General features: G+C 37.9%; 1 protein-coding gene across 1 annotated transcript; it reads right to left on the bottom strand.

Moving 5' to 3' along the window:
- Positions 1-292: 292 nt before the first annotated feature.
- Positions 293-23,603, bottom strand: CREBL2 (cAMP responsive element binding protein like 2). Its single transcript, XM_007503711.3, has 4 exons — positions 22,913-23,603; positions 9,824-10,021; positions 4,409-4,553; positions 293-3,303 (listed from the first exon to the last, which is right to left on the bottom strand). Exons 1-4 carry the CDS (start codon positions 22,925-22,927, stop codon positions 3,299-3,301), a joined length of 363 nt encoding a protein of 120 aa, XP_007503773.1. The 5' UTR covers positions 22,928-23,603; the 3' UTR covers positions 293-3,298.
- Positions 23,604-23,833: the final 230 nt, after the last annotated feature.

The raw sequence follows: 23,833 nt of genomic DNA, 5'->3' as shown, positions 1-23,833 counted from the left end.
GGAAAAATTTTCCAACAATCAGGGCTCTCCAAAAGTGGAATGGGCTACCTCAAGATTTGTTGAGTTTTTCCTCTTTGGAAGTCTTCAAGAAAAAACTGGATAACTACTTTTTGAATATGTTATAGGGGGAATTCCTTTTATATATGGGTTGGACTGGATGGCTGCTAAAGTCCCTTCCAATTCTAAAATTCTGGGCTTCTATGAATTTAATGCTCAAAAAAGCCAGTCACATAATGTATGTTACTAAAAGAAACATTTAAACAGAAATATTTTAGTAATTTGAAACATGCAATTGAGATCTCTTTTTTATTTTTAATAAAAAATATAAATGTACAATGCTCTTTAGAGAAATAAAAATTCCTTCAATGTCCCAGAAATACCATGTGGTTTAAGTCATATTTCTTTTTAAGCAATATTGTGTGTCTAACTGATTTCTTGTGAAATTTATCAATTATGTCATTTACAACATTTTGCCTTTATTTCAATGAAAATTCTAGACATTTTCCCTTATAATAAGCCAATCAGATCTATCATAATTGCAAGATGATCAGTTGCTAAAAGATGACACTGGTAAATACTGTCAGCAAGTTGGTGAACAACAATATAAGTTTGCTACAATGAAATCTAGAGATAATACATAAAATATCATGGAAAGATATATTTTAGCCATCTTCGCTACTCTGTTGAGCCGATGTGCAGTAGTTCTATATGAAATTAATTGAGAATCCAATGCCTGGTAAAAATACATTTTTTCCCAGATCTTTCTTAAATAAGCAAAGTGCCAATATAGTTGTTTATAGTGTGTAGCATGCAATATTTCAGAACTAAAATCATTCTCTCCTCTTCTCATGCTCTCCCTCTGCTTTATGTTGTCCAGTCACACAAGAAATGCTAGAGCTTTCATAAATGCTATGGTCTTTAACTGAAATGGAACAGGAAGTGCTCCAGTTCTTTTTTATCAATGACATTTCTCACCATGCTTTAAAAGGAACCAAAATACACTGACAGCACAATCCCTGAAGCACTCAAAGCATTCCTTTTTAAAGCCAAGGCATCTTCTCTTGGGCTTCATCTGTTTGTCCCCAAAGACCAGAATGAATAAAATAAGTTCAACAACTTGGAATTTACTCTTTCATGAATTCCACATCTTCTATGTGAGGGTAAAGTTATTAACTCTTATAAAGATATTATAAACAAAAGCCCAAATGACCCCACATGATACAGAATTGCTAGCAGGGAGGAAATATTTCAAATATAACAGGCATATCCCATGGAACAACCACTTCCATTTTGGAATATTTACATTTACAGTAACCTGGATGGTATTGAAATGGTCCAGAAACAATGTAAACCAAGTCTTGGGATATTTTGGAAAACATATATGATCAAGTAACCAGAAACAACAAAAACATATTCAGTTTCTAAGACATTCAATATTCTTCATCCCTTTATTACTCCAAAACAGAAAGAGTGGGGGGAGGGAAAGGCTAAGCTAACAGCCTATTAATGGTGGTCACATAATGGCAAAGGGGCAAACCTAAGTTTGCACTCCAAAGAACCATCTCAGGCCAGATGAGGGCATCCCTTACAGTCCAAGAAGGAAATATAGTCACTTATGTGGTCCTTGTCATGGTCCACATCATCTCCCTAAGGGAGATGCATCTTCCCTGAAATAACACTCGATAGCAGACATTTGGTTAAAAAGCCAATTGATAGGGAATGGTGGACCAATTTACATATATATAGCTGTGGTTTAAGAGATCACAACTTCTTACTTAATGATCTAAGGAAGAGACAATGATAAGGGACCTCAACACAGAAATGGGAATAGAAAAATTAAATTGTATTCAGTACTAATATTTGGTTAAAATAAGTATATTTTTCAAAGATTTATATGCTTTGTCATAAGCCTGATTCCTCATACTGTACCAAACCCTCTTTGGGCGAAAATAAACCTTCACATAAATGTAGGCTTGGGTATGAATGGCAGAGGCCAGTGGAAGAATTGCTCTCTGCTCCCCCTGGCCTCACACATTTATGGCAGTGATGTGGACAGCCATAACACCAATGTTTGAATCCATTGTGAGGCTCAGGAAAGGGAAGTTGTGGTTTGGACAGGACCAAAGTACTCCCTTGCTCTGAGTTTTCCTCTCTAGTAAGTATTTATCTGGCTTGAACAAGTAAGAACAGAAACGTAAGCCTTCTATCGTGCCTTTTTCTCCGAATGGAGCACAAATGAGGCCCAATCTCTTTTACTCTCACGTCAGGAAAGAAGCTTGGTGTTTTGGTTACTGCAGCAGCCATTAGAGCTATAAGCAATTTGTATGTCACTTTAGTACAGATCTTGAGGCAGAAACAAGATCCTGAAGGACCAGCAGCTAATTTAAAAATATTTTCTCTAGAATAGTCTCCCAAGCTCGTTAAATGTACAAAAAAAAGTGTTTTAATATCTCTCTATATACATATATACCACTACATTCAGCAATGACAAAATACTTGTTGCATCTGAATACCTGAAAAGTAATTTTAAAATCTGATTAATTTACTTACTAATAGAGATGGGGAAATTTCAATAGTTGATAAATACAGTTGGGGAGGACAACTACAAGAGTTTCCAAGTGAAGCTTCCCCAAATAGCTTTTCATATGGATTGTCCCTATAGGTACAATGTAACAGAAAGATCATCATGGATTACAAAAATAGAAATGCATATAATTGTTAGTACATATGCACAATTTATGCTGGAATGATGCACAGAATACGTCTGTGGTTCCTGCAGGAAATATATATTACAAATCACTCAAGTAAATTTGATAAAAAGAAGTTTAGGTCCATTTTAAAGGCTGAAAACTTATACTTCAGTAGACAGCCTATTTGGTTTCTCTGAATAAGACTATACAAAAAAACTAAGCAAATGGAGTGACACCAACATACACAATTAAATGAAAAGAACATAATTAACCAATATGGAGCTAAGGTGCAAAACTGCTTTCTTTTAACTTATTGTCCTCCATGCCATAGGGATTTTTCCAAGCATCACATCATGTGCAAATCTACTGCAGCTATCAACTTCAAGGGAAAGAGGCCTGAATATTCTGAATTTTCCCACTGTTGAAGGTTAAAACAAGGTCCTTCAACACGAACAATCAGATTTTGGTCAACAACTGCAGGTTAACATAAATGACCACTGAACTGTACGTAGCAAATTAAATTCCAAAGTCCAATCTTGTCCATTCTTCCATGTGAATCTGAATGTTCAATTCAGCAACTACTTCTTGAGCTTAAATAGAAATGACCTTCACCCTGAAAGAAAAAAAACAACAACTTTAAAACAAAGGGAGTTTCTTTCTTTTTTTTTTTAAACCCTAACCTTCCATCTTAGAATCAATACTGTCTTGGTTCCAAGGCATTAGAGTAGAAAGGGCTAGGCAATGAGGGTCAAGTGACTTGCCCAGGGTCACCCAGCTGGGAAGTGTCTGGGGTCAGATTTGAACCTCAGACCTCCCATCTCTAGGCCTGGCTCTCTATCCACTGAGTCACCCAGCTGCCCCTTTAAAACAAAGGGAGTTTCAAAACAAACTTTAAACTTGTGATAATCTGCGCTTCCTCCTCCATTCCCTCCCCCCACCAATTAGGCATCTACATTAAAGGCAGTTTGCTAGATTTTTTATAAAACATATTCAGAGAGCAAATGATAGGTTGACTTACTGTTCTTTAATTCAATTTATAATTAAGATGTTTCCTGATCAATGATAGTCATTGAAAAGTGAAATCTCTTTATATAAGAATAAAACTTCAGATTAAAAAAGAAAATGAAACATTATTTATTTGTTGATTATCTAAAATATTTCCCTTTACTGATCCAAGTGCTCAGCAGCAACTATGTGGCTCAGTGGATTGACAGCCAAACCTAAAGACTGGAAGTCCAGGATCAAATGTAACCTCAGACACTTCCTGGCTGTGTGACCTTGGAAAAGTCACTTAACCCCCATTGCCTAGCCCTTACTACTCTTCTGCCTTGGAACCAATACACAGTATTGATTCTAAAGTGAAAGGTGAGAGTTTTAAAAAAACAAAAACAAAAAAAATTAATCCAAGTGTTCCCAGAAGGCAATTTTAACATGATAAAATAGCATACTGAAAATATCTAAAACACAAAGCCCCTATCTACAAGATAATTGTACCTATTAAAACTTTTCCCCATAAGTAGTATTAGGTCCTCTTTTTATAATCATTTAAAATATGCTTTAATATTGAGACACTCATACCATTTTTTTATGATTATTATAACAAATGATGTTAAAAGTTTGTTTTAATCTAAACTTCTGGTTTGAAGAAACAGACTGCAAATTAAATAGCTACCATGAAAACCTTCAATAATTATCAATATAGCATGCACTGTACTTACAAGAGTTATTATTAGCCTCTGTCTTCACAGCCTTGGTGTGTCTGCTTGAGTTCTGCTGGGATTTGCTCTGCTCCTCTCCAGTTAGGAGAGCTTTTATTTCAGAGGGGATCTTTCCTTGATCCATTGCCATGCACCACTGCTTGTACTGAAATATGTAAGATATATGTAGGCAAAATTAAGTCAAGTCATATGCAAGAAATAAAGAAACAAGACCAAATGGAAAATGTACCAAGAAATTATGGCACCACCTTAGTATCATGGGGCTTATACATAAAGGCAGGGGTTCCTCACATAAACCAATAACTATGCTACAAACAAGTAAATAAAAACACAAAAAAAAGGTTCAAAGTGCTACTTGTGATCAAAGATAAAAGCACTAAGATTAAGAAGGCCTGGGAAAAGCTTATTGCAGGAGGTAGAACTTTAGCTGAGACTTGAAAGAAGCCAAGGAAACGAGGAACTTAGAGATAAGGACAGAGAAAGTACAAAGCATGGAGGACAGCCAGAGGAAAAGCTGAGAGTCCAGAGGGGGCGCCTCTTGTTCAAGAAACAGCAGAGGCCAGTGTCACTCGACTTCAGAAGAAGCAGAAGTGGGTAAGTTGTAAGGAAACTGGAAAGGTAAGTAGAACCAGGTTATGAATGGCTTTATGCTTGATCTGGGAGGTGATAGGGAGCCAATGAGATTATCTGACAATAGGGAGTGGATATAATATAGTCAGACCTATATTTTAGGAAGATCAATTTGACAGCTGAGTGGGGGTTAGATTGGAATGAGAGAGACATGGAAAGACCAACCCAGCAAGCTATGGCAATAGTCCAGGAGTGAAGCTACTGGGCAGTGTCAAAGGAGAAAAAGGAGTATATATGAAAGATACTACTTAAGTATGGCAGCAAAGAACTGGAAACTGAAGTGGTGCCCATCAACTAGGGAATGGTTGAACTAGTTACATATATGTATGTGACAGAATGCTCTAAGAAATAATGAAGAGAAAAATCTTAGAGAAACCTGAGAAGACTTATATGAACTGATGCAAAGTGAAGTAACCAGAACCAGGAGAATAATTTATGCAACAATTTATACTGTAAAGACAAACAACTCTGAAAGACAGGAACTGTGAAGAATATTTTTTCCCCAACTTGGCTAATGCAAGAATTTGTTTTAAGTGACTATACATATTTGAAATAGATTTCATTTTCTTGCTTTCATAATGGGTGGGAGAGAAGTAGGTAAAATGGAGAGAATTCAGAACTGAAAATAAAATAAAATGATTTTTTAAAAGTAATTTTTAAAAAGTACTTGATAACAGAGTGGATATAGATGGTGAAAGAGACTGAAGGGTCAAGGAGATACAAGACTAGAGGTGGACAGAGAAATTAGAGATAGACAAGCAGATCTGAGAGAAATCTACACAGAAATGATCATTGAAAGCATGGGAGTGGATGAGATCACTTTGTGAAATTTTACCGAGAAAAAAAGAAAATAAGGACAAGATCAGAGCCTTGGGAGAATCCCCATGGTTAGCAAGCATGAAACAGATGAAAATCCAGCAAAGAAGACAGAGAGATCAGAGAGAAGAACCAGGAGAAGGAAATGTTACCAAAATCATGAGAAAAGAAAGTATAAAGAAGAAGGTAATTGAGAGTGTCAGAGGCTGCATGTCAAGAAAGGTGAAAACTGAGAAAATAACTAAAATAAACATTACAGGGAGGGCAATGGAGAGACACAAGTTAGGTTTGAACAGTGATACATATAAACAATGAGCAACTCAAAAGAACGGTAGTAAAAACCATCATTAAGAAATTATGTGAAAGAGAAGATTGGCTGGTTATGTAACAAAAATGGTAAATGACAGGTGGGTAGAGAGCTTCGGTGGTACTCTCACATTAGGAGGAGGAAGCAAGAAAAGTCTCTAAGACATTAGGTGGACCTCCAGTGGAGAACTTTTGGGAGGACACAGGTAAGAGTTACACAAGAAAGACATGTATGAATGTGCTATGCCGTGCATCAGCAGCAGGAATTCATGAATCAGTGAGATCACAGATCCACTGAGTATATAGGCCAACCTTTATAGAACCCCACCCTCTCCTATGTTAGGGAAGTGAATCTTCTTTCTATTATGATAGGAGGAAATGCAGCACAGTATTTCCCACAGAACTAATCTCCTTTCCTCCCTAGGTAAAAGAGATCTTGCTACAGTCCTCTGCCAAACAAAAATTCTGAATAAAGTAAAATATATTGGGAATCAGTAGGGACAATGTTTTTAAGTGTTTATATGCAAGGCAGCATGGCATAGAACAGTGGTGTCAGACTCAATAAGAAATCAATTTCTAGGGGGAAGTTGGGAGGCTCAGTGGAATGAAAGTCAGGCCTAGAGATGGGAGGTCCTAGGTTCCAATCTAGCCTCAGACACTTTCCAGCTGTGTGACCCTGAGCAAGTTACTTAACCCCCAATGCCTATCCCTTACCACTCTTCTGCCTTGGAACCAATACCTACTACTGATTCCAAGACAGAAGGTATGGGTTTTAAAAAAAAAAAGCAGTTCATACAGTATACTTATCAACTTAAAAAACCACAAGTTATGTACAAAAATATTCATAGCTGCGCTCTTTGTGGTGGCCAAAAATTGGAAAATGAGGGGATGCCCATCAATTGGGGAATGGCTGAACAAATTGTGGTATATGTTGGTGATGGAATACTATTGTGCTCAAAGGAATAATAAAGTGGAGGAATTCCATGGAGACTGGAACAACCTCCAGGAAGTGATGCAGAGCGAGAGGAGCAGAACCAGGAGAACATTGTACACAGAGACAAACACACTGTGGTATCATCGAACGTAATGGACTTCTCCATTAGTGGTGGTGTAATGCAGGGATCAAGGAGAAAAAAACACTATCCAAAAGCAGAGGACAAACTGAGGGAATAGAAACACCAAGGAAAAGCAACTGCCTGACTACAATGGCTGAGGGGACATGACAGAGGAAAGACTCGGAGCGAACACTCTGATGCAAATACTAACAACATGGCAATGGGTTCAAGTCAAGAACACATATGATACCAGTGGAATCACACTTCGGCCACGGGGGGTGGGAGGGAGGAAAAGAAAATGATCTTTGTCTTTAATGAAAAATGCATGGAAATGATCAAATAAAATACTATAAAATTAAAAAAAAAAAACCACAAGTTAATATTACCTATGTTGTATTGTATTTTTATTTATTTTGTTAATTATTAAGGGGAGCTAGGTGAAGCAGCAGATAAGAGCCCCAGGTCTAGAGTCAGGAAGAACTGAGTTCAAATCTGCTCTTAAGACACTGTGTGGTCCTGAGCATGTCACTTAACTTGCCTCAGTTTCCTCATCTGTAAAATGAGCTAAAGAATGAAATGGAAAACCACTCCAGGAGATTTGCCAAGAGAACCCCAAATAGAGTCACAATGTGACATGACTGAAAAAATTCCCAATTACACTTTAATCTGGTTAAAGCACCTGGGAGTTTTGCCTATGAATCTGACACGTCAAAATTGTAGTAAATCAAGCTGGACTGACAGTCTGTAAAACACAGATCAGAATCCAGAATTGGGCAACTCTTAGCTGTGTGACCAGAGCAACTCATTTGACCTCTCATTGCTTCAACTCCCTTTTCTGAAAAATGGGAATAATATAGCAGACCTATAACAGTGGGTTGTTGTATGGATCAAATCGAATTTTGTAAAGTAACTTGTAAACATTAAGGCACTACATAAATGTAAGAAAACTCCCATTCTGTCAATTAGCAATTAGTAATTGATTCTAGGCAAGTTCCACCCCTTCTTCCTCCATTCTACACATTGATTCCTTCCCTTTCTTCTCTTCAAACCCTCAGGACAGAAACAAAACACTATCAGGAACTTTGTTTTTCTTATTTAACTACATTAATACCCTTCAAAAACATTACGGTTCTTGTTTCTTCTCTCCTTTTTTAACATTAGCATTACATCACCATTCAGACTCTTCCAATTATGCAAATGAATTTACTTCTCTAAGTTTTGCTGGACTTGTGTTTATATTTCAAAATTCCTAATTCTTCTCTGTTTTTTTTCATCAGAAATGCTAAGAAGTCTTCTATTCCATCAAACATTCCCCCCTTGCCACCACCCTCCATCCCCCGGGAAACTACATTCAGCTTTGCAGGTTAAGTCTTTCTTGGTTGCAAGCCTATCTCTTCTGGCATCAGGAATACCATATACCAAGGTTTCCTTGCAATTTAAGTATTCACTGCCAGGGTTCTGGGGTCCTGACTAGAGACCCTTTGGTGTCCTGACAACTTTCTGTATGCTACCACTATTTTTCCTTTGTCTTGGGAAGTCTGGATTTGGCTATAACATTCCTGAACTTTTCCTCCTGGATTTTCTTTCAGAAGGTAATTGGTGAATTCTTTCTCTGTTTAGTTTGCCCTCTGGTTCTAATGAAGCTGGGAATTTTTCATTTATGACTTCTTGAAATAAAGTGTCCAGGGCTTTCTTTCTTTCTTTTTTTAAGTCATAATTTTCAAGAAGACAATTATTCTTAAATATCTCTCCTTAACCTGGTTTCAGTGATCTCTGCCCTCTTCAGAACGATCGGAACATTTTGTTCAGAGTCCTTTCAAACATATGTCATACACTTTCCTGTATCGGAGTTTAATGTTTTATCTCTTCTACTAGATTAGAAGATTAGATTAGATTAGCAGGACTATTTCTTATTGATTTTTCTTTCTCTCTTAGTGGCTAGCAAGGTGTTTTGCACATAATAAAGGCATGTAGGATAAAGAGAACTCTACAAATCGTTCCTATAAAAATCTTCCCCAAATCTAATTTTTATTAGGGCATTAATACTACAGTACAATGATTCATTCAAAGCCTTCTAACCTTATATTCTCTTGACTTTGATAAGCCATTTTTGATCTTTCTACACAAATTCAGAACTTCAGCCAAGTCACACTACTTCCCTCTTACCCTACCAGCCTCACAAGAATGTTATAAGGAAAAGTCCCTATAAACCACAAAGGGTTATATAAATGTGAAGTATTATTACTCTGCCTCCCTATAAATTATCACACCTCAGAAGCTAGTGAGTCTACACCAGTGTCAACTTCATAGCCTGCAAACCTCTTTAGTGTGGGTCAAACCATATGAAAATGCAGTGGGGAAATGTTTAACAAAAAATATAAATATACAATAAAACACAGATAATGTTAATTTGTGGTTTTCTAAGTTGATAGGCAGCCATAGGAATCCATTTCTATTTGAGTTTGACATGACTGATCTCCTCTATATAGTATCTAAGAAATTTCCTATTCTGTTATAAGTTGAATGTATAGTTCCTTTGGCTAAATGAATGAAGAAAGGCATTGGATTAGAAAGAAAACTAAAAATAAACAAAATAGAAATGCCTTACCATTTCCAGCTCTTCTCTGAGACCACAGATGGCTCTCTCCCGACTAGACACCAATTCTTCCAAATACTGATATCTCAGCTTCTTTCTGGCCCTACATTCTCTTGCACTCTGCCGGCTTCTCTCAAGCTTTGCCTTCAAGTCAATTTTGGCTGGCTTTCGACCACGCTTACCTGGTTTCTTTACTTTGCCTCCAACTACCTTTAGGAAGAAAGAAAAAAAAAGTTAATCATTCGCTTATCAACAAAACTAGAATGCAGTTCTATAAACAGTCTTGTGACTAACATTGCATACTGGCAAAAGAACATTTTGAAAATAATATTAAGAGATAAGGCTAACAAAATCAAGGAAGCAAAAATCCCATCAAATGGTCTGAGAATATGAGCCTCGCACAGATTTTTTTTTAATGGCACAGATTTTTTTCCCTCTAAGACAGAGATAGGGACAGAAAAAAAAATTACAGAGACCTTGATTTTATTAAAATGCAACATTTTTTCATGGAAGTTATGAAGTGGCAATCTTTTTTAAGAAAGATTTGGTATGCTTGGCAGTTGTTGCTACTCTTCAAATATATTCAAGTTCAAAGGTATAAATGGAAAGTCACCAGCACTTCAGATAATGCCCACTTCTTTTTTTAGGGCCAGTAACAGAAGTCTGAATAATCTCTATAGGTTTAGCGTATTCCTCACAACTCACAGGTCTCAGCAGGACCCTGCCCATCCTGCCAGTCATAAACATGGAATCACAAAATCACAGGAACTTTAACAGACCATAAAATCATTTTGTCTTCCCACACACCAGTTGCATGAGTACCCTCTATAACTCCCCTGACAACTGGTCATCCAGTCTCAGTCTGAACTCCACTGATGTGGAACTTACTATTGTATGAGGTTAACCATTTTATTTTTGGATAGCATTATTAGGAATTCCTTTCTTACAGCAAGTTCAATTTTACTCCCCTATAACTTCTATTCATTGGTTCTAATTTTGCCCTCTAAGAAGTCATAGAAAACAAATGTAAATAGCCCTTCAAATATGTACTCATAGCGGTCAGGTCCCTCCTTGAGGTCTTCTCATTTCCAGGTTAAAATTCTCAGTTCCCTCAATAATTCCTTGCTTTTACATGGTGTGAAAAGGCCACAAAAATCCTGGTTACCCTCCTCTAGTGTCAGTCCTTTAAAAAAAATGCACTTTAAGACATAACACAACACTATAAAGCATAGAGAATATAAAAGTACAACTTGTTCTGGACTAGGCAGTATCCATACTGCCTAGGATGATATTTGGCTTCTTCTGCAAGTTACATCACACTAATAACTCTTACAAAAGTTTTAGCCCATTAAAACTCAAATTTTTTCCATACAAAAAATGATTAAGCCACATAACCATCCTATACTTGACCTGAGTTCCAAACTTTACACTTATTCTATAGTATTTCATGTATTTTTGCTTTAGCTTATCATCTCAGAATCCCAGGATCTTTTTGGAATCTTCCAAAGCATTATTTACTCTTTCTATGTTTCAATCAGCTACACATTTGTCAATTATGCCATCTATATATTTATTCAAGTGATGAGGAATGGGTTAAAGGCAGAACCATAAAATAGAATACATAAATGTCTTCTAATAGATTGAAAATAGACCATTAATCAATACTTTCTGGGTTTGGTCATTCAACCAGTTTTGAAGTCAGCTCACTATACTATAATCCAATCCAGCTTTCTTTATCTTGTCCATAAGGATATCATGAGAAACTATCTAATTTCTCCCATAAATCTAAATGTTCTTTGTATACAGAATACTCCAATCTTCCAATTATCTTCCTGGCCACATTTTAGATGACTAGAAAAATGGTTTAAAGTTTTTAAAAAAGTATTTAACAGAATGATTTATGTGGAGACTTCTAGTCAAGATGACAGGGAAGGGTTGAAAATGAGTCAAGTTTCTAAAAGACTTATTGGTTAGGTCCTCATCACTTTTCTCACCTGGACTATCAAAAATCTCCTAATTGCCCTCTTCAAGTTTCTCCCTCCTCCAATCCACCTTCCATATGGCAGCCAAAAGGTTCTTCCTAAAGTACAAGCCTGAGCATGCTACTCACCATCTCAATAAATTCTAGTGGTTCTCTTTTACCTCTATGATAAAATATAAACTCTGTTTGACATTTAAAGTCTTCCACAACCCGATCTCAACCAATTTTTCTAGCCTTATTACCACATGTGACTCCTACATACACTGAGGCCCAGCTAACCTGACCTTCATATTGTTTCTCATGAAAAGTTTTCCATCTTTCATCTGTGGCTTCCTAGAAGCTTTCCCCCCTACGAGACCTAAACTCCCTCCTTATTTTCATTCTTAGAATCCTTAGTTTACTCCAAGGTTCAGCTGAAGTGCCAGCTTCTCCATGAAGCCTTTATCCTTCCAGCTAGTTAGATGAGTTCCCCCTCAGATGGTCTTATGTCAATGGTACATATACCTATATGTTGTTGTTTGTCCTTCATTTTTTGAGGAGGACCAATGGCATCATGGGGCAATGTCTTGACTTGTGTGTGAATTAGATTTAAGTGAGGCAGAGTTGCACAAGTTGCACAGAGTTGCATCAGCCTCACTTTTTAAGAGTCATCAAAATCCAATGGCAATATAAAAGTCAAGACAACTGGCAATAGCCCAGGATTCAATGGCATCTTGGCATCTTCAATGTCTGACCAAGATCTAACTGTTCCACCGCACTTGCTACTCCATGGCTGTTGGAACAAATTGTTCTCATTTGCCACAAATTGTTCTGTTCTACCCCTTCTGTCAGGGGAAGTCTTCAGGTGCTTGGGGTAGGTATCTCTCTAAACCACTGATGGGTTTAAGGCCTATTGGTTACCCTCAACCTGGTTTTTTAGCCCATTTATCAAGCCAGTTTTATTAGGATGTAACCACTGAGCATCCTAAAGCCTCTTGCAGTCACAAGTGAGAGTAGGGTGGGAGACTTCATATCAGGAGTGCTAGTCCTCCCTGAATACTCCATGAACATATACGCATATGTTATATATGTATATATATGCATATATATGTATTTATGTGTATGCATATATATATGCATTTATGTGTATATTATCCCTCCCATGGCTAAGTTGTAAGCTCCTCAAGGAAGGACTTAATTTACTTTAATCTTTGTATCCCCAGCAACCAGCCCAATGCCTAGCACATACTTGATTCCTCTCAAAAACAAAACAAAATAAAACACAAAAATAGCGACAACAAAAAAGAAAGAAAATGGCCAACCCCACCCCCATTAGATGATAAAAATTCACCATAAAAATTAATGAAGAAAAATACTGATACAATAAAGCAAATGCATTAGAAAGTCTACAACAGAAAAAATAAAAGAAGCAATGCAAATAGAAAAGTAATCATTGCCAGAAACACAAGGAAATACTCAAAAGGCCACATTATAAATTTAAATCATTTGAATAACATTTAACACAGGCAAGACAATACAGCACAGTACATAAAAGATTAGCCTTGGCATCAAGAAAATCTGCACTCAAGACCTGCCTCTTGCATATCCTAGATGATTAAAGGAAAGCTATGTATCTTCTTAGTGTTCCCAGGGAACTATCTAAGAATAAAAGTAGGAGACTTGGAAAAAAATCAATAGAAAAAAACAATAATACTTAGTATGATTTCTTATACTTAGTGTGATTTCCCTCTAGGATGACTTCAATTCACTCACAGGTTGGGTTGCCTAGGAAATTAACTATCCTAAGGTTAAAGTACCTAATGGATCCATACTCTTAAAACTATTATTTCTTCAGTCCCCATCAGTGCGTTCATCTTTAATAGTCAGACAGCTAACACAATTAGCTCAAAGAAAAGCTATTTACTGAAATGTCATAGAATGAAAACTAGTAACCAAACAATTCCTCCCTGAACCTAAAGGTGTACCTTCCCACAAATACATACACGGTAAGAAGGAAGAGAAGGTGCATGCAAAGAACATAGTACTACACAGATATGGAATACATATGACCATAGTAACTCATATTTCTAGCACTGTAGAGAGCCAACCCTAATTTCTTCTCTTGGTTTTGTCACACAGTTCCTTTTGAACTGAACATCTTTGCTTTGAATATCACTCTAAAAGCCTCCTTAGATCTGTTACTTTGCACTCAATTTAACTCTATAGCTGCCATCTCTGGATCTGCTCTTTCCTAGGCATGCCTCCTTTCCACTAGACTATGGAAAAGGTAAGGAAGTGAATCCCTCTCAAACATCCAGGTAATTCCTCCATAAATGACTCTCTCCTGAACTTCCAAAGATGTCTCTTCAGAATTAGCTGGCTTGCTTCTTTATTTAGGTCCAAGGGGCACAGCTGATCCTCTCAGCCAAATACAAGTTACTTTCTGTGTAGTATCAGTTACTTTCATCCAAAGACCCTAAAATCCTCTCAAAGGCCTCCAAATCCTCTCAATTTGCCTCATTTACTAATTGGGTAACCTTTGGCAAGTCACTAAACCTATTGGCCTCAGTTTCCTCATCTGAAAAATGGGGAATAATACTAGTATCTAACACATGGGATTGTTGTGAAATTAAATGAAATGATATATGTAAAGCATTTTGCAAATCTTAAAATATATAAATGCTAGCTATTTTTATTTTTTAAACCCTTACTATCTGTTTAAGTATCAATTCTAAGGCAGAAGAGTGGCTAGGGCTAGATAACTGGGGTTAAGTGACTTGCCCAGGGTCATACCGGGAGGAAGTCTGGGGCCACATTTGAACCCAGGTCCTCCTGACTCCAGGCCTAGTGCTCTATCCACTATCTTACCAGTTTCCCCCTCACTATCATTATTATTAAGCAAAAATATGTTACAAAATAGACACTAAAGGGAAGGTGCTTATTGGGGGAAAATGTTTGAATCTAATATCTCTAATTAGGATAACATCATCAAAATATATAAGGAATTAATACAAATACATAAAACAGAGTGATTTCTTCTCCAAGCAATATATGGATGAAGAATATGAACTGTTCAAAAGAATATGGTCAAACAACTCAAAAGAGTTATAAGCCATTAAATAGGAAATATTGTTCCAAATAAATTACTAATAAAAAAGACAAAACAAAAAACTCTAAAAGTTTCACCTCATAACCTGCAAATTGGCAAAGATGACAAAAGAGGGAAATAGTCAATAATGTAGGGGCTTCAGAAAGATGAGTAACCCTAGGAACACTACTGGTAGAACTGTGAACTGGTCCAAACAATCTGGAAATAAACTGGAATTATGCTAAAAAATGAACTCAAATATCCTTTGATTCACTCCTAGGCATACACACCAAGAAGGTCACAGAAAGGCCTCATATACCCCCAAATAATTTACGGAAACACTTTTTTATGGTAGCAAAGATATGGAAACAAAGCAGATGCCAGACAATTGAGGAATGGTTCAATGAATTGTGGTACATGAGATTATAACAATGTAAAAAGAAACACAGTCACAAAATTACCCAAAGTGAATATTACAAAATTACAAAACACAAGCATGGTAGCAAAGAAGAGATATGAGAAGATAAATCCACCCCCATTTTCTCACAGAAGTGGTACATTGCATATATTTTCAGACTTTTTCAACATATTATCTGGTTTTACTAGGGGGAGCTCACTCTTCTTCCTCTTTCTGTTGTTATTGTTGTTCAGTTGTTTTCAGTCCTGTTTGATTTTCTGTGTCCCCAATTGGGGTTTTCTTGACAAAGATGCTGGAGTGCTTTGTTATTTCCTTCTCCAGCTCATTTTACAAATGAGGAAACAAAGGCAAACAGAGTTAAGTGACTTGTCCAGGGTGGTCACAGCTAGGACGTGTCTGAGGCTGGATTTGAATTCAGGAAGATGAGTCTTCCTGACTCCAGCTCTATCCATTGTGCACCCAGCTTTTCTCTTATTTTCTTAAAAAATTTTTTTGCTATATGTATTGGTTCTCTGGAATGGATTATAATGGAGGAAAAATATTGAAATAAATTCTAGGAATATAAAAACAAAACATGTCAATAAAAATGTATTTAAAAAGATAAAACAAATGTAAGCTTAACCATCTTTTATGTCCTACTTTGTAATTTTCTCAAGTATCTGTATAAAGTGTGATTTTAAAAGTAATAATTTTTAGAATCCTTCTGGAGTAGTCTTTGAAGGTAGTTAATGCATCAGATAAAAACAGAATCCTAGGATTTGGAGCTAGAAGGACCCTTGGAAATTACCCACCCCCTTCATTTTCTATATGAGGAAACTGATTTGCCTCTGAGGGTTGAAGTGACTTGCCCAGTACTACACATAGCAGTACCAGAACTAGGCCTTAAACTCAGATCTTTTTTTTTAATCCTTACCTTCTGTCTTAGAATCAATCTAAGGCAGAAGAGTGGCAAGGACTAGGCAATGGGGCTTAAATGACTTGCCCAGGGTCACACAGCTGGAAAGTATCTGAGGCCACATTTGAACCCAATCCACTGTGCCATCCCAGATTCTCCAATGAAACCAGATCTTTGAATGTAAACTTCACCAAAAAAATAGTACTATCCCACTTGACCTTCTTCATAAGATATGATTCTGAATCATTTTTTGCCACTACCAAAAAATCAGAGAACAAAGTTTCACCATCACTTAAAATACATATTCAAAAAAAGAAGCAACATATCATGAATGTAGTTTCAAAATCTGGAATGAAGAGAAGAGGAGGAGGAGAAGAAGAGAGTCATTATTTTAAGTTAAGAAGAAAAGAATAAAACACCAAAAGGAAACACAAACTGAATGCAATAAGAGATTCTCAGTTTCATGAATAACTCTTTTTTATTACCTGCTTTGCATATGAAAATGCTTTATTTGATGTTTAAGTTCAGAATAATTTTTTTAATGGCTGCCTGGCAGTAGTTGTAGAAGCTGAAGTATCTAATATTCATAAAGTGCTCTCAGCATAGTAAAGTACTTTATGTAGATTAATCTCATTTAATCTTAAAAAAAACTAATGATAAACTATCATTACCCTCATTTTATAGATAAGGAAACTGAGGCTGAGTGGATAAGTGGCAAGCTAAGTGGCTTACCCAGAGTCTGAGTGACTGAAGCAAGATCTGAACTTAAGATTCCTATTTCTGGCACTCTATTCACCATAAAAAAGCCAGAAATAAACAAAAAGGTCAGAAAGTTAAAAAACCGGAAGAATACAATACTTTGCCTTAGAAACTAAGTTTTAGAATGATGAGACATAAGTATATTAAATATAGCTAAGACAAAATCTAGTGACTTCAGAGCTTTTATGGAAGTCAATGAGGCCAAATACCAGATTTCAAGGAGTCAGAGGGAAGCAGATAGTGAAGTAGCAAATACAGAATGACCATATGACAAGTCTGATCCCACAAAGCCCAGCAAACAAAAAAGATGTCCACCAGTTAGTGAATGCTCAACAATTTGGGGTACATGAATATCATGGATAACTATGATGATATGTAAATAATCCAAAGAACCACAGAAAGGCAAATGAACAGATTCAAAGTGAAATAAATAAATCTAGGAAAAAGACTGGCACAATGATTAAAAAGTAAACAATTATAATGAAAACTTAACACTGCAATAATAATGATCCAGTCTAAATACCTCCTTCCCTTCTTTATAGAGACAGTATATAATTGCTAGTCTTTGTACAGCTCATTTTCTTGAATGGTCATTCTGTATTTGCTGCTTAACCATCTGCTTCCTGTCAAACTCAGCTGATGTGTTGGCTAGTTTTGGTGGCCTTTTTATTCCCCTTTCTTTTTTAGTCTTCATTATAAGCAATGGCTCTCTAGGAAAGACAGAGGGAAGAAATATATTTGGAAATGAAGATGATGCAAAAATCAAAAGATATTAAGAAAAAATATTTTAAGAAGTTTGGCTTCTTAAATAGGAGAGTAGCAGTTGCACTAATGTAAAAAGAATGCTTCTTAAAATTGAAGAAGTCTGTCATGACTCCAGAGAGAGGTTATGGGCCCAATTTAATGAACCTCAGACTACTTTCAGTCCCAGTTTATTAGAAATACTTCACGCTGGGTATATGTTTAAGCATAAGCCTAGAATAGTGTTAAGATTCCAATTGTGCTCAAAGTAGTTTTGGCTTGCTATAGTTTAAGGCTTGAACATTATAACAGTGTTGCCTAATGAATGCATTCATTCATTCATTCATTCATTCATTCATTTATTCATTCATTCATCTTTTGCACAGAACCAGCAGCTGAATTTTGTCACCTTTCTTTCTTTCATCTCAGTGCTCTTTACAAAAAACAAATTATACCACAGAATGAAATTAATTGGACTCTACAAATGGGGGAACAGAGATGTTTAAAAGATAAGTTTCCTGATCAATGTTGCACAGTGAGTTAAGACAAGAATTGACTCCTAATGTCCTGAGACCTTAACTCCATGGACAAAATCAGGTGACTTTTGTATAAAAAGGGACAATAAAAAATACAGGTACACAAAAACTCTTTCAATGACAAATAATAAAAATATTCAACAAGTCAATTTCATTTTTTAAGTGTAAAAAGTAATAATAGAAACAACTAGGTGGTTCAGGGACTAGAGAGCCACTGTGACCCTGGGCAAGTCACTTAACCCCAGTTGCCTAGCCTTTACCACTCTTCTTACTTGGAACTGATATGATTCTAATATGGAAGGTGTGGGTTTAAAAAAACAATCCATAATTTCATTCTACATCACAGTTTCTCAAACACTAGGATGATTTATTTATTTTGCCCAATCTGCCACAAAGACAAAGAAAACAAGAGGATATTTCAATGTCAAAATCAATCTGTTAATAAACATTAACTGAATGGCTACTATGTCCCACTGTGGAAATATAAAAAGAGGGGAAAAGATCATCTCTGCCCTCAAGGACCTCACAATCTAAACAAATAAAAATGCACAAACAAGCTATGTACAGGATAAATAAGAAATAAACAAAAGAGGGAAAACACTAAAATTAAGAAAGGATTGGTAAAGGCTTCCTATAGAAGATGAGATTTTAGTTGGAACTTAAAGGAAGCCAGGAAAGTCAGTAGGTAGAGGTAAGGAAGAAGTATATTCCAGGCATGGGGTTATATGAATAATAGTATATATAATTCATATAGCAGTCCTTGAGGCTCAGAGAAAGTAGTCAACTTGCTCAAAGTCAAACAGTCATTGGTAATATTGGAGACATATTTAGAGCAAGATGCTCTTAACTTCCAGCACTCTATTTTACCATTCTTTCTCTAACAAGACATTGGAACAGTAAATATCTTTTAAAAGATGTTACATACTGATCAGTGGCATTCTCTCTTTATTGAAAAAATTGGCAAATACATAGGAAAACTTATAAAATGCAGCATGTGACAACAGAATGTGCGCTGTAGTGATAGATATCCTCATTCTTGAGGATGAACTAGTCTTTAATATTTATGAATGTAGATGATTTCTAAGAACTTTAGATTACTTATGTTCATAGAGCGACAATGTTCTATTATAATCAGAGAAGGAGAAACTTGACTTTCCTGGATCTCAAGCACTACCTCAGGAAGTAGAAAGTTAAGAAGAGTTGATTTTGAGATACCTTTGGGACAACCAGTTCAAAATACCCACACAGCCAGTTCAAAACTTTAATTTTCATTCTTCAAAACTCTCACTGCACCCTACCCCTACACTGCTTCCAACCCCTGGCACTTTCAGCAGAGTACCTCAACTTCATACCTGGCTGAGATGGTGCTTGTGGCAGTAGTGGTGGTTGTCCTTTATAGTGGAAGAGGACCAAAATGACATCACTAATGATTCACACATAAACTGGATTTAAGTGAGGCAGAGTTGCACAGTCATCAGCCTCACTCTTTCTTTCAGTCACAGAATTCCAGTGGCAAGAAAAAAGTCAAGACAGTGATGGGCTTGAGATGCAATGGATGACCTTGGCTTCTTCAGTGTCTAACTAAACTCTAAGCCTACTTCCACAACCTTTGTAGGCTAGAACAAATTGTTCTCATTTGGCCCTTCCACCTGGAGGAGACTTCACATGCCTGGGGTAGATACTTCCCTTATTCACTGACAGGTTTGGGGTCTGTCAGTTCTCCTCAGCCTCGTTTAATCCATCTGCTGAGGCAGTTTTACCATGGTGAGGCCACTGAGCACGCTACAGCTTCTTGGAGCTGCAAGTGAGGGCCAGGTGGCAGGTGGACACTAAAGAGAAAAGCACCCTGATAAGGGTTTAGTAGATCCTCATACTAGTCCCCCCTGAATACCCTATATGCCCCTGTATATTTGCCTGAGAAAATTAAGGTCATTCACCCTGAACGCTATCTTATCTAATGATTTGCAACTTCAAATCTCTGGATGTCATCTCACATTCTCTTCTTTACTTCAGTTTCTGGTAAAGAGATGACTTTTCTCATCAAGACCAACCTTTCTACTTATACCAGTTCTAGTAGCTCCCTATTACCTCAAGTATCAATCATAGCATCCTCCTTCTGGATTTTCATAACTTGATCACTTCTACCTTTCCAGGCTTCAGATACCTTATTCACCTTCACTTACTTTGCTACTCAGTAACACTGGCCTCTGAACTGTTCCTCCTTGATGACACTCCATCTCTCAACTCCAAGGATTTTCATTGGCTATTAACCCCCATACCTGGAACTTTCTCCCTCCTCATTTCCACAGCTTAGTTTCCCTGGCTTCTTTCAAGTCTCAAGTAAAGTCTCACTTTCTGCAATATGTCTTTCCCCATCTCCTTAATCTTAGAGCCTTGTCTTTGAGAGCTCCTCAATTTATCCTTTGAATTTCTTGTTTGTACATAGTTTTTGTATGTTGTTTCCTCTATTAAACAGTTCCTTGAGAGCAAGGATGGGTTTTAGCCTTTCTTTACATCACCAGTACTAAGTACAGTGCCTAGCACATAGTAGGCCTTTAATAAATGCTGACTGATTGACTGAGTGATCCTTCATCTCATCTCTTCCCTTCCAATAGACTGCCCCTATAATCAGTCCCTCTCATTTTCCATCTCTCCCTAGCTACTTGCTCCCTCCCTTGACCCTATCATCTCTATTCCCTTTCCTATGGTTCTCCTCCCTTTTTCAAGTCAAATTCTTAGAAATATCTGCTTCCACTACTACTTCTTCTCTCATTCACTTATCAATTCTTTGACTTCTAGCTTCCTTCCAATCCTATCACTCAATTTAAACTGTTTTCTTCAAAGTTCCCATGATCTCTTAATTGCCAATCCTAACTCCTTTCGACCTTCTTGATATTGTGAGCTTCCCTTTCCTTCTCCATCTTTTCTAAGTTTTTAAGATACTGTTTTCTCCTGGTTCTCTTCTTCCTTGTCTGGCCACTTTTTGCCAGTATCCTCTGCTAGACCCAACAAACAACAAATAGTTGTTTCCTGGGTTCTGCTTATTTTTCTTTTCATCAGTTGAAGTTTTCTCATGTTTCTTATATTCATTATTTCTAACAGTACAATAATATCCCACTACATTCATGTACTACACATAATCTATTCTCCAACTGATAGGGAATAGCTTTGCTTGCAGTTTTTTGCTAATGCAAATATTTTAATGTATATAGACCTTTCCCTCTTCCATTTTCTTTTAAATCATTGACCTCCTGAGGGTATATGAATAGCAGTGGAATCTCAGGGTCTAAGGATATGAACATCTGAGTCACTTTCAAAGTATATATTATATTTCTAAATTACTCTCCACAACTTGAACCAATTAAATTTCCACTAACAGTGCATTAAATGTGCCTGTCTTTCCACAATCCATCCAGCCTTCTACTTTTAAAATATTATTTCCCTTCAAAAAGCATTATTTATTATAAGAGCTTACTCTGCATGAGGCACCTAGCCCATATTGCAAGACATGCCTCCAAGAGTCTATCTTGGGCCTTTTAATTTCTTTAAATATTCTCTTTTTTCAGGATCTCATTAGCTGAAATATACCGATAACTCCAAATAAATGTATGTATATTTATATGTATACTCTCACTCCCAAGCTCCAGTCCTGTATCAACTATCTATTGTACATTTCGAGCTGGATACCCAGTTGGCATCTCAAACTCAGCAAATGAAAGTCATTACCTTTCCATTAAAATCTGTCTTTCTTCCTAACTACCTTATTTCTATGAAGGGTATCATTCTTACCAATACCCAGGTTTACAATCTCAACATCATCCTCAACTACTCACTCTCCCTCACTCCACATATCCAATTAGATACTAAGTCTTGTCAATTCTAGCACCAGGACATCTCTAGCATCCATTTCCACAGAAATACCACCGCAGGGGTTATAAGAAGTCAAACACACTAACAAATTGTTGATGGTGTTAACTACCAAAGCCAAGCAGGAAATACTCTGGATAAGGAAGAAATTAACGAAAGTAAAGTAGAACATTAAAGTCCCCAAGCAAGAAAGGAATTCACTACTTGTCTTCTTAGTCAGATAAAACACTCTAGGGGAGACAAAATTCCAGGATCTGGCGGAAATAAAGTAGGAGGGGCAAGGGTGTCCAGGCCATAAGAAGATGGTTCAGGGGAGGAAGTAATTTCAGCCTAAAGGAGTTTTGGGCAAAACAGTAGTTGAGAGTTTCCTAAGGTACAGAAATCAAAAGAAATTAATCTTGTTAAGGATTCCCCAACTAAGCTGAATTGGGGGGGGGGGGGGGGGTAAGGTTTTAACAATAAGAGACAATTTGATCTAGGATACAGAAATCCGAGGAGAGGTCTTTGCAATCAGTTAAGGACTCCCCAACTAAGAATGATGAGGGACAATGAAACAAGGGTGACAATTCTTCACCAGGGTGAATACAGGAAACGAAAAAGCCCGAGGTCTATAAGCAGGCCAAGGCTAGCCGTAAGGGAGAAAGCTAATTCCGGAGAAAAGGAGCCTCCAGAAGGCTGGGCTCCCGGACCCCTCGCCACCCCCAGCCGAAATTCAAAGGTGGATCCCACCGGCTAGGTGCGTTACCTGCCTCGGGTAGAGCTCCCCGCCCCCTGGGATGGCCCCCGAAAATGAGCAGGGGAGGGTGGGCACACGCGGCTCTCCAGGCCAGGGCTTACCTTACTGTCATCCATGTCCGCAGGCTCGGAGGCCGGGCCTCGCAGCCTCGCCTGGCCGGCCGGCTCCGCCCCCGGGGAACGACAGGGATTTATTTTTTCAATGCGTCTTATGGTCTAGTCTAGTCTCTACCCCGCCTGGATCCCGAGGTCCTAGGGAAGAGGGTGCCAGTTCAGAAATGAGCCGGCGAATCCCAGGAGCGCCCCCAAACGGCCCCCTCCGCCGCCGCGGTCTCCTCCCCCTCCATGACAGTTTCTCCCGTATGTTTATAGAAGCGCCAGGGAGAGGCGGGGGCTGGAGGGAGTTCGGCGAAAGAGTCCCTCGGGTGCCGTAGACACAAGGGTTTCTGGGAGTTGTAGTTCTCCACCGGCCTCGCCATTGGGGCCTTGGTGTCAGATGGGCGTAGGTGTGGATCCCGGAGAGTAACAGCTTCTAGGTCTACTCCAGAAGAAGTGGGCCGACGGCCGTGACCTCCTCTTCAGGCTCGTGCTCCCTCTTTCTCTGTCCTCCTCCTTTCCAAGGACGAGGCTACCACCAAGCAACGAAAAACTATAATTAGAAGACCTTGGGGTGGGAACTACGTGTCCCATCGTTCCCTGTGGGTTCGAGGGAAGGCCAGAGGGCGAGGGGTCGGAGCCGCTCCGAAGAGATGTCGGTCTGGAAGGAAGCTACCAGGGTCCGGCACCGACTGAGAGTCCGCGCTGGAGTTGGCGCCCCCTTTCAATCCGGATCTGAAACACGGACCAAAGCGGTGTGGTTCCTGGCAAGAAAGGGTCTTGGGGGTGGGGGGTGGGGGCTTCCTGTTAGAGTCATTCATTAGGCGAACTGGGTCCTCAAAGGGGAGAAACTATCGATACATTGAAGAATCGATCCGTTATAACGAAGTAGGGACCTATCCTGGAACGCAAGAATCGTTAATACCA

The sequence above is a fragment of the Monodelphis domestica genome, chromosome 5 (genome assembly GCF_027887165.1).
Source record: "Monodelphis domestica isolate mMonDom1 chromosome 5, mMonDom1.pri, whole genome shotgun sequence".
Taxonomy (NCBI): domain Eukaryota; kingdom Metazoa; phylum Chordata; class Mammalia; order Didelphimorphia; family Didelphidae; genus Monodelphis; species Monodelphis domestica.
This window is presented reverse-complemented; position numbering and strand designations above follow the sequence as displayed.